General features: G+C 34.6%; 1 protein-coding gene across 18 annotated transcripts in view; it reads right to left on the bottom strand.

Annotated features, from left to right (window-relative positions):
- Positions 1 to 12,321, bottom strand: part of rimbp2 (RIMS binding protein 2) — a 227,816-nt gene that overhangs the window by 73,382 nt on the left and 142,113 nt on the right. For 11 of the 18 annotated variants that reach the window (XM_039772064.1, XM_039772056.1, XM_039772059.1 and 8 more), the window contains exons 7-9: positions 7,241 to 7,261; positions 2,246 to 2,450; positions 60 to 211 (exon numbers count right to left, since the gene is read on the bottom strand). In XM_039772064.1, coding sequence (XP_039627998.1) covers positions 60 to 211; positions 2,246 to 2,450; positions 7,241 to 7,261 — 378 coding nt within the window. Of the gene's footprint in view, positions 1 to 34; positions 212 to 2,245; positions 2,451 to 7,240; positions 7,262 to 11,818; positions 11,916 to 12,321 lie in introns of those variants that run through there. The other 7 variants (XM_039772058.1, XM_039772061.1, XM_039772073.1 and 4 more) reach the window with 4 other exon arrangements.

The following is a 12,321-nucleotide window of genomic DNA, read 5'->3' as shown; positions in this document are numbered from 1 at the left end:
GTTTATTTCTTTATGCTATTCTAAATAAACTGACCTTTACCTATTTATGCCCGACTGACCTCAGCAAAGAACCCACGCCTGGGACTGTTAGGACCAGACCTGACAAGGAATGCTGGCTTGACAGACAGGAAATCAGCTTTGTCAGGAGATATCTGGATAGGTTGGATAATTTCTGAGATCACAGTTCTAGCTGAAGCAGGGCTGTCATTACCTACAATTAAAGCACATACATACAATTAATAATTGCACAACTATAAAGCAAAAAAATGTATGCATGTGGATTTTATAGCAAATTAAGATCTTGTTAATCTTCTAAAATCAATCGTATTAGAAACTGTGTAAAGGAACTGAAATATTCTTTACTATAACAAAACCAGACTACAATACTTGAGGCAAAATACGCACTCATTCAGCATTGTGATACAAACAATCAACATATGAATTAGTGACTGACAAGGAGGTTCTAATGCATTATATGTATTTACACATATTTTTATAAAAAGTTCTACCATTTTTTGAGTGACATCTCATTAGTCATCATTTTGTGTATTTGTTATTCAATAGTCACCAGCATTTTGTGAAACTGTTATTCATGGGTCCCATCATTTTGTTGTCATGTATTACTAAGCAGGTGATGCATGTGTAAATTCAAGGTGGCTATGTTATAAACAATGACTGCACACTTGAATAACCTGTCAAAATTTTGATGAGAAAAAAGTTAATTGTTTCTGAGAAAACAAACGTAGACCATTTTATAACCTTGAGTTTAGCCACCTTCCTAAAACTTTTACTAAATATCTATTAACCTTTTATGCATCATCTCTGGCTATTTCTGACTTTTTCTCTGTAGAATGAATGTAAAATTTCTTTGGAGCTATTTATTTGTCTGTCTGGACTCTAATGGAAAGCTCCCAGTGATCACAAATGTGCAACAGTACTGAAATCCTGTAATTTTGTTCAGGTTTGTCCTACATTACCATTCCAGTGATCTGGGTTAAAAACATTGCCTAGCCAACTATCTGTGTGAAGTCTGAGCTTTGTCATTTTACATGTATTGATTTTCCCCACCGTACTCCACTTATCTCATCTTAAACACATGCATGCTAGCTAAACTGATGACTTTACATTGTCCTAATATAGTCAGTGTTTGTGTGCTGGAGCCCTTCCAGGGTTAGTTCCTACTTTACATCTGATTCTGCCTGAATAAAGCCTTCCATTCCACAACTCTAAAAAATAATAAGCAGTGTGGAAAATGAAAGGATGGATAAAGTCTGATGAAATTACTTGAAATGTGAAAGGCTCTGTAGTGGTAAAAAAAAAAAAAAAAAAAGTAAAGGTGCATCTGGATGCTAAGCAACTGCTGTGAGAACTGCGGTTGCTATGTTGCAAGTACTTCAAGATTCCAGTGAGTAGAGTGGTGACCAGCTGCATTATGCTTGGACTCCCACAGGACTTGGGGAAGACAGCCTCTCTAGAATCTCTCTAGAGCTAGGTATGGCATGGAAGTGCACAAATGCCTGGTGCAGCTATTAAGAACTCTTATAGTGCAACCCCAGAGTTTTTACACAGTATACAGTGGAAGCAATTATTCTGGTGTACTAGTAAGTGGTTTATAGCCAAGGCTGAAATGACTGATCCAGAATAACTTTACAGGAAGTGAGTGTTTGACAAGATCTCCATTTGCTGGAGAAAGTGGGCAGAACAGGGACTTTAGAACGAGGTGCGAGGAAAGTGCTAGTTGAGTATCATGGGTAAATTGACTTGAGAAGTATCATAATAAACAGGGATCCTAAAATGTATAGACTGGCCCTTTGAGACATAGTTTATTGTTTTAACCTGTTTTGTTTTACTTGGTATAGTAGTGGTCAGATATTTCACCTTCAAGCACAGCACTACTAGATCATATGACTTTTGTGTTACAAATTGCACAAGAGTAAATAAAGCACTAATCACTAACATTTGCTATTAAGAAAGCACCATCATTTAAATAAAGTGTTGGTGTGGATTGCTGTCCACATTTCTTGAATGTGTAGCCTAATTTTTATATGCATATAAAAAGGATTAGAACAACAGAGCCGATGAGGTTATTTTAATATAGGAGTTACAAATTTCAAATCAACTTCTATATACACAAAGATATACAAAGCTTTGGAAATAAAATGCATAAAGCATATGCCTGAAAAAAAGATTATTCTAATTGAGCTTGTGCAAAAATAAAATAAAATAAAAATATAAGTGTCCTTACCTTTCCCAGATGGAGTAGCCAGACCATTGATAAGCTGAGAAAGGGACTTATTTAAATATCCTGGAGAACCATATGCAGCTAAAGGACTAGAGCTAAGAAAATCAAATTTCCCAGCTTGCAATCGAAATTTCTCCAACTCCTCTGACAACAGATTGAATTGCTCACTCTGAGTCCGACATTTTTCTTCCAGTTCACGAACCTTGGCCTATTCATTAAAGAGATATTGAATGAACATTAAAACGTGCTATTATAACAAAGTAAACATGTCCCACCACCCCATAAAACAATCCTAATGGTTTGTTAACCAGAATTTCTGTATACCATGCAGTTACAGTGCCAAGAACCCTAACAATGTTACATTCCTAAAAGGTTTTAAAATAAGATACACATATGTGATAAATAACATTGTATATAAATATGCTATAATTATTACATAATAAATCACAATTTAACTTGTATAACTTTCTTTACTGGGAAACAAAACTCATTTAGTAAACATTTGCATGCACAAGTTAGTAACAAATCAAATATAATATATCCTTATAATATGCCATTACAAAATTATTTACTGTAATTGATTGTACTTTTCTCCAGACATTCAATATCCACATTCACTTTGTAGGTTAAAGAATCACTATAATGCCTACTTGCTAGTGCAAAGCAAATGAATTTCATTAATCGATATGAACATTATTTTGTGAAACTAACATACTGGATATACTGCAGAATGTGTTTAATATTATTTCTTTTTAATGAGAGCACAGACTCAAGTGTCGTCCCCCCCCCCACCAACACTAGAATTCCTGAAGCCCACGAAAAAATTCATAATCCAGGGCCAATTTAAATTCCTTTGCACCTCTCAATTAGCGTCTTTTGTGTTGTAATCGTGTCAATCAGCATAAGCAGCCTGTTATCCCATCCTTCCACGACTGCTGCTCAACTCGGGGAAAAAAGTTCTCCCAGCTCAAGGCTCTTTATCGGTGTGCGAGTGCCTTGAATTGTAGAGGGTAAATAATAGATCGTTACTTGGAACACATGCATTTCATGTGTGTTCCATGTCTACAATGATCTGGGAAAACGTAGAATGACAGGAAATGTTCAACACATACCTAAAACAAACTTTTTTCATGTTTTAGTACTAATGACAAAATTTTAACATGGAGTGTATAATGTGTCAAGACTGAATTCCAAATATCAAATAAATACTTTCACAAATGGTACATATATAACAAAACAAGTGCGCTTTTATTGAAGACTATAACTGAAGAAAAAGAAATTTGGTTAGGATACGACACTGACACCACCACTTGGATGGTGTAGTGGTAAGAACTGCTGACTCATTATTTGATTCCAGGCGCTTCCTAGAGTTACCGTTTTGAGTAGTGAGATGCGCTTATTGTTACAATTGTAGAAAAAAACATATATTTGATTTGAGTCTGTAATAGTCAGTGTAAACCTATGGTACTTGTAAAGGTTAGCATTTTTTTTTTATTTCAGTTTTATTCTCTCAGTCACATTTACACTCCTCCCGATCTGACACAGCTATTTTCAAATAAACACATGCTATAACAGAGGTGAACTCAGAAGGTTCTACATCGGATAAAGAACAGAAGCCCTCCCGGCAAGAAACGTCCACTCACACATAAGAACACCACAGTTGCACCAGGCATAAAGGCGAAAGATGGCATAGTTTGGATGCAGCAAGAGGTCGGGCATCATCTTGCCACTCAATCTGGAATTGTGCAAAGTTCCGTTTCTGATTATGTTTTGTGATGGTCTTTATATGAAAAACATTTATATGTTACTTGTATAAATCTGCATCGAATGTCATTTTCCTTGATTTATATCTATACTAATAAAAGGCAAAGCCCTCACTCACTCACTCACTGACTCATCACTAATTCTCCAACTTCCCGTGTAGGTAGAAGGCTGAAATTTGGCAGGCTCATTCCTTACAGCTTACTTACAAAAGTTAAGCATGTTTCATTTAGAAATTCTACACGTAACGGTCATACCGGTCGATAATGGTCGATAACGTCCGCCATGTTGAATTTTCTTATTTATGGCCCCATCTTCACGAAATTTGGTAGGCGGCTTCCCTGCGCTAACCAAAACCGATGTACGTACTTATTTCGGTGGTATGACGCCATTGTTGGCCGCCATATTGAATTTTCCAACGTCACCAATTTTCAAACTTCCCGTGTAGGTAGAAGGCTGAAATTTGGCAGGCTCATTCCTTACAGCTTACTTACAACAATTAAGCAGGTTTTATTTCGAAATTGTCCACGTAACAGTCAACAACGTCCGCCATGTTGAACTTTTTATTTACGGCCCCATCTTCACGAAATTTGGTAGGTGGCTTCGCTTCCCTTAGCTAACCGAAACCAATGTACGTGCTTATTTTGGTGGTATGACGCCACTGTCAGCCGCCATATTGAATTTTCCAACATCACTAATTCTCCAACTTCCGTATAGGTAGAAGGCTGAAATTTGCAAGGCTCATTCCTTACAGCTTACTTACAAAAGTTAAGCAGGTTTCATTTCGAAATTCTACGCGTAATGGTCATAACGGTCAACAACGTCCGCCATGTTGAACTTTCTTATTTATGGCCCCATCTTCTTGAAATTTGGTAGGCGGCTTCCCTCCACTAACTGAAACCAATGTACGTACTTATTTCGGTAGTATGATGCCACTGTCGGATGCCATATTAAACTTTTCAACAGTCTTTGTTACTTATGGGCCCATCTTCAAGAAATTCTTTCGATCAAAGAACTGTCACTTACCGAGTGGTTTCCATGCCGGAGATACCACCTACCTTTTCCATTCTCTTTGTTACATATTGCACGGCCATATCAGGCTCACTCTTGATATCCGGAGGAACATTCTGTCTTATGTATTGAATGACTGGGACAGGTTCAAGGTGTGGACTGATGACGGTACAGGAGATAATTATACTACACAGGAGCACTAGAAGAGTGAAATGCTTAAGCCCTTCACCTATGGTTCTGCATGTGAGTTGATGGCTGCCGCTGAATTGTTCGGTTGTCGCTTTCAAGTGTACCGAAATGGCCAAATATTTTACACCTTTCGACAACCGCCAATGCCTCTTAAACATCTTAGATTCACAGGTGACGATTTCAGTAGTGGACACTTTGATGTTTATGAATGTTTAAACTCTCAAAAGCTGGATGTGATTTTATCGATGAAACCGGTTGTGTGCTTACAACGCTTGACAGATGCCAAATGTCACTTCAACACAACAAATCCTGCAAATACTGTCGTAATTGAAACAAACCATGGATCTCAAACCGATTATGACAGCAGCAATCCAAGCTGTGAGATTTGAGACAAGATTACTGTTCACATGGCCAACTGTAAGTTGCATACTCAAGAGTAAGCTCAGCGCACAGCTTGGTCATGTTACAACCGGACGGCCGAACTGACAACATGGTATACAAAGAGATCCTTAACAAATAATTATTGGCATATTGTCCCACAGTTTAAAAAGGTTTAATTTTCTTCCTAATAAAAATTTGAATGCAGTACTTCGCCGCTGCGAAGCGCGGGTATTTTGCTAGTATATTTATATTCCTACAGTGTAAAGTCATAAGTAGACTGGTGGCCCAGGATTACAAGTTATTTCATAGGCTTCAGGGATTCTAGTGCTAAAAAGGCACAATGTACATACTGCAGTATATTCATTTGTCTGAAAGTATATGGTAGAAATTGTGTGAACTTGGAAAAAAAAAATCAAATAAGGAATCCACGTCATGTATACAGAATTTTTTGCTTCCTACAAGAAAGCTGCAACTGAATACATTTCTCTCCTCAAATTTCAAAAGGAAAAGAGAAAGTATTATTTCTCCAATAAGCATCATTGTAGGCAGGGGACTTTGAAACTTTGCTAGTTTAATGAAGGTGGACAAAACCTCCATATCCTAGCTTGACTGCAGTAATGATGCTCCAAATATTTTACTAGTTAAGTGAAGTATAAACTAATCAAGCAGCATTTCTACACTTAGGCTGTTTGGGCTAGAGGAACAGTGTGCAAACAGAACAAACAATAAATGGATAAATAAGCAGTTCATGAAACGAAGATTTTTGAAGTGGAAAGAAACGAAGAAAAGTTTCTTGTGGGCCTATGGCAATACTTAAAATCTATTTATGCAACAGTACAAGAGGTTAAATGCTATACCGGCCATAGTTTAATTAACTACTAAAATGGAAATAACTTGTTTAGTTATTAAGGTCAATATAAGTCTATTTCCAGTAAGAACCTGGCTACAAGAAGTCACTGCTTCTTGTGGCATGCAAAGTAGTGGTGTATTACATGTTCAAAAAATAAAAGCAGATTAAACGGAAAAAACACGCCTTGTAATGATAACCATACCTATAACAACAAAAAAAGAAATCAATAACCACAATGCCAAAAAAAAGTTGCAAACTTTATCGATAATTCATGTCAAAACTTTTTTGGACATTCTTTAAAGAAGCTCTGAGGAACAAAAAAAATTGACAGTATCAAACTGAAAAACTACTCAAAAAGCAGCTGTAGTTACAAAAAAAAAAATTGTTCATTTAGCAGGATTTCTCCAAAAATCATAAATGTATAGTTATATTTGCCAATCAGATAATAATGTAAATTTAACTGAAGATTTAAGTAATATTTGATATACGATCACTAGAGTTATTTACTAGTGAGGTTAATAGATTTAACAGGATTGTTGTTTGAGTACTATTGTACTGTATACTCCTTCAGAGAACGTCTAGAAACATTTTGAACATACGATAAAGATGTAACCTTTTTATCCAAAATTAACATTACATTCTTGTAACTTTTAACACTTAATAGCTAATGACAGAAAAATCTCTTTTTCTAAACAATGTCTTCCTAAAACAGTGAGGGGAAAAAAAAGATCCAATTCAAAGGTTTTCTGAGGATTTTATATTTAAATGTTAAAACTAATGACTAATAAGAAACAATTCCCAAATACCTGCATGCTGTCCAAGGTTTTCTGTACAAAAAAGGTAATGCGAAAAGTAAAATAAAATGATGACACAAGAAAATGACCAAAACAAAGAAAATGAAAACACATTTACATATGTGTACATTAAAGCGTGTTAAAATAAATATCTTACATCATACATGCACACAAACCATTGCACAACATTTAGTTTAATGTCAAATCACAATCCATTTCGGAAAAATTTTGAAATTAAGCAGACATGAAAAGCAAATACTTAACTTAAATTTTAAATATCTTCCATTGAAAAAAGATGTGCATTACAAGAAAGGGTTTAAAACATATAGCATGCATATAACATTAGCAAAACCTAACAGATCCTAGATATCCTTCCTTAATTTTAAACAAAATATATTTTTTTTTCATAAAGGCCACTATAAAGTAAGTTGTTCTTTTCATTTTAACACAATTAACTACTTAGGTGCTTAACTGAGCATGCAATTAAACACAGATTAAATATGTAACAACCAAACCAAAACAAAGTGATTACAGCACAGAATGTGTGACATAATGTTCAGCAAGCCAGGGCATTTGAGGGAGTAAGTATAAAAGCTGCTGACTAATAGCCATCATCATCACATTAACAAAGAAACTGTGCTTGAGGTGAAAGGTAATGATAACCTCGATTAATGATCTCATCAGCAAATGCTGATTTTGTAAAAGCATGCAGTTTATGATGGCAAGACTCTTGTGGAAGCTTAGGACCCAAAAAACAAAATTTGAAAAGCACTGCTACATTCTGAAATCCTACTATTACTATAATAAAAATGACTACTTAATCTTAAGCAGCTAAATTTAATAGAACAGGCTCAGACACTTTGCCAATTACAGAAACAAAATTTTACACCGAAAAAGTAAAGACACAATAGGAAGGAGCAGAGTACTTCATCAATACTATACATACACACGCACACACTTTTATTTAGTATATGTGAGGAGCAGAAACCAGGAAAAACCACACCACTTTACCACTTTTATTTTTGCCTTATCGCATTAGGTCAGAAAATATTTTCTGATCGATGCATACAATTAGTGTAGCAAAGAAAAAGTACCTTTATTAGTTTTAGTCTTAAGAATAGAAGTTCATGTGTCCAACATGCAAGTTTACTTGATATATGTGACTGAAGCAGAAATAAAACAAACAAATTGATGGCTTCTAGTATTTTTTATCTTAACACTATTTCAGATTTTTTGAATCAAGACACTCAATAAAATGGACAAAAAAGCAATATGCAGGTTTAAGACCTTAGTAACAGACACCAACTGTATTTAAAAAGTAAACTCAGTTTTTTGTTAAATACTTGAAAATTGTTAATAATTTTACATTTAAAAGTCAACTATATATAACCATAAATACACAAACACACTGTGTATATATACAGTACATATATACACACACAGTGAATTTCTACTTCAGAATAAATGTCTGACAGTTATTAAATACACCATAAGAAAGTTGAGTGTATTACTAAACCATGTATGCTTTTATGTTACTTTGTGTCCAAGTCTATGCTCAAGAATACTGCATGTAATTAAATATCTGCCTTTAAGGGCATGTATGTTAAAAAAAAATCTAACAAAATACTCATTTAAAAGTATCCTTTAAAAATTAAAATCTGTATTGAATGTACAGGAAAAAATGTCTGACATGCTTACACAAGTATGGTTTTAATTTGAGATACCTTCTGATACAGTTTTAAAATTTTTAAAGCAGTCCTCTTTTTTGGGCATGTTAACAGTTAACTTCTGCAGGGTCAAGATGGTAAACTTTTAACAAAAATCTAACCATTGAAGAAGATAAAAGCTACCTATGTGTGTATATATACATATCAGAGAGAGAGAGGAATAAAAAACACACTGTATTTTATTTTTCCTTAAGATGTCCTACTTATAGAAGCTAAAGTTGCAATTATTTTTTGTAAAATGCTTCATTTTACTTACTAGGCAGTAAGACTGATGTGTGAGAAATTGGCAAAAATGTAAATATTTTGTTCTACTGGTTTTTATGAAGTATGCATTTATTTTTACTGAGATAGACACATTTCACACTTATGTAAGGATTACTCAAAATTAATATTACAGCAGTTTTTAATATTACAAAATTATAGTAGCTCCTCTTCATTTATTGGGCTATTATAACCTTTATGTTTTAACACTAGAATCCAGTGCCAGACTGACATTTACAATCAACAGGAGCTTTCCCAGTGGCCTGCAGCCTAGCCTGGCATTCAGAGCAACCAGTGAAATACACTAATGGTGAAATTATATAATTATATTATACTGGAAAACGAGCAGGTGTTGTTGCTCTGTAGCAGGCACAAATCCTTTAGGTTTAAGGTTGGAGGGTTTCTTTTCTGGTTGAATGGTTTCTTGTTTTTGTTCAAATCAAGTTTTGACTTCTCGTGCATCTCGTGCTCTGACAGTTAAACAGGAGTGCTATGATGAGAGGTATATACACCTGGTGCTTTTGTGATTAAAGTTATATATGAAGATTTTTTTGAAAAAATTGTAATATACTTAATCATATTTGAATGGTGTATGGGTTTTTGGTATTTGTTACTGTGTATTTATTTTGTTTTATTTTTGGTTCAAATTTTAATGAAATGCAGCGTATGCTCACATTTTTAACTTTTTTTTTTTCCTTTTTTCCACCCTCAGAGTGACTGAATATGCTACATGAAATGTTTTATTTTATTAGTAATGAAACACGTCTGTAAGCAGAATGAGTTGTGGTTTTAAATGTACCTGTTCTTTATTTCCTGGTAAGTTTATTAATGAAAATGTCTTGTTTTTACTTTATTTTTATATTTTTAAAGCGTGTCTCTCACGCTCTGACAGTTAAACCTTAGCACTATGATGAGAGAAAGTGACTGAATAGGCTACGCAAAATATTTGTATAGTTATTTGTTTACTAAGTACATTCATTAAAAAATGCTTGACAGAATTCTGTGGCAGTGAGACATTTTTTGAGTCTTTTGTCTACTAAAGAAATTCAAAATGGTCTTTTTTGACCAACACTTCAGACCATCCAGACACTGACAGCAGCTGTGAAGATTCCATACTCACACTTGAAATTGCAAAAATAATCGATGCACTGTGGATTACAGTGACAACTACTTTTTTGTGATTCACTGCTTTTTGCACATTTCTTTTGATATAAATATTATAGAACTACATGGTTTATTTATTTATGAAGTGTTGTTCCACACTTTCAGAGGCTGTCTTGAGACTAATATTTAAGAGTGAAATGTATGTGTAAAAGTGAAATCATTCATAAAAAAATCGAAGACAAAATGGTGTTTGCTGGTTTTTTGAGTCTGTGCCTGTACAAGAAAACTGATGTATATTGTGTGGCCTGGGTTAGACTTGAGATTCCCGGCCTGAATAAGCTTCACAGTCCAGCCCTGCTAGAATCCCTGAAGCCTACGAAAAAACTTGGAATCCTGGTCCACCTTAAATTCCTTCGCACCTCATCAGCGGCTTTTGTTTTGTAAATGTGTCGATTACCAAGCAGCCTGCTATCTCATGCCCACCCCTTGATGGATCTCAACTCAGGAAAAAAAGTTCTCCTAGTTCAAGGCTCCTTATCTGCATGTGAGGTGCCTGGAGTTAGAGGGGAAATAATACAATGTATCGTTATTTGGAACACATGCATTTCATGTGTGTTCCATGTCTAAAAAGTGTAAGAGTAAGTGTAGGAAGGAAGGAAATGCAAGGCAAGATATGCTAAACACATACCTTAAGCATAAACTTTTTCTATGTTATACTAATAATGATGTGAAATGTATAATGCGTGAAGACTTTAGTCCAAATATCAAATAAACACGTGCGCTTTTATTCAAGAATATAACCAAAGTGTAAAAAAAAAATCATTCAATTTACATGTTGCTGTTAATGAGTTACAAACCCAAGCTCAAATGTCAATTGACCAGGGGATTACAAGTTTTTTCATAGCCTTCAAGGATTCTAGGGATAAATGCAAAGCATATTAGAAGAAAGATTCCTGGCTTCCATTTGGCTACATATCAAATGTTCTGAGAACTTATTTTTGGGTAGCATTTGGATAGTCAGTGCTTTAGTTCATGTGTTGTGTGAAATTCCCACTTCAGGACTGAACACACACAACAGTTTCTTTGAAACATTTTATGATGTATATTTCTCTACATAACCTGCACACTACATAATTCGATTATAATATGAATAATGTATTTCTTTTTCTTTAACTTAGTACACCTGTTTTGTCTGAACTACTATCAAAGCACCTGAGCATGCAAAATAGCAGAATATTCATTAATCATAAAAATTGAACAACATTTCAGAAACCAATCTTACTGCTAAGAAAATAAGTAGCCAGATATTTATGTGACAACAAATGGAAGGCTTCTATAAAATTGCATCGTATAAGTAAAATAAATACATTTGATTTCATACATACATATTATATATACTGTATATATCCATATATCTCCATATATATATATATATATATATATATATATATATATATATATATATACACACACACATATATATAGCTTTCTTTCCTACCTTCTTCTGTGGTTAGTACTGTTAACATTCCATAGGTCTGACCCTAAAGAATTTGCCCAGAACCTCAAGCTGATGAACCAAAAAATCAACTTTTCATCTGAAAAACAGAATAAACCCAGTGACCACAAGGCAATGCTTGAATTGCTGTGGCATTCTAGTTTTTAAAGTTAGAAGTAAATGACATGCTCTGAACAATGGAAATCATCATCAAAACACACATTGTTCAAATAAAATAAATAAAAGGCATTCAATTTGTTATATTACTTTCAGCTCCCACGACACTTTAAGCATGTCACAACATGGATGGGTGATTGGATAGTTCTGCATTGTGCATGTGTTTTGTAATGGTGGCAATGCAATGCACTGGTTAGCTGTAGCTTCCTGGGTTCAAATTCACACTTGGCTTTTTCCTATGTGGAGTTTACACATTCTCCCCAGGTACAACAATAGTGGGTGTGACCTGCAGTGAACTGGCACAATGTTTTTAGGCTTGGCCTTATTTA

Source organism: Polypterus senegalus, chromosome 12 (genome assembly GCF_016835505.1).
Source record: "Polypterus senegalus isolate Bchr_013 chromosome 12, ASM1683550v1, whole genome shotgun sequence".
Classification (NCBI taxonomy): Eukaryota; Metazoa; Chordata; class Cladistia; order Polypteriformes; family Polypteridae; genus Polypterus; species Polypterus senegalus.
This window is presented reverse-complemented; position numbering and strand designations above follow the sequence as displayed.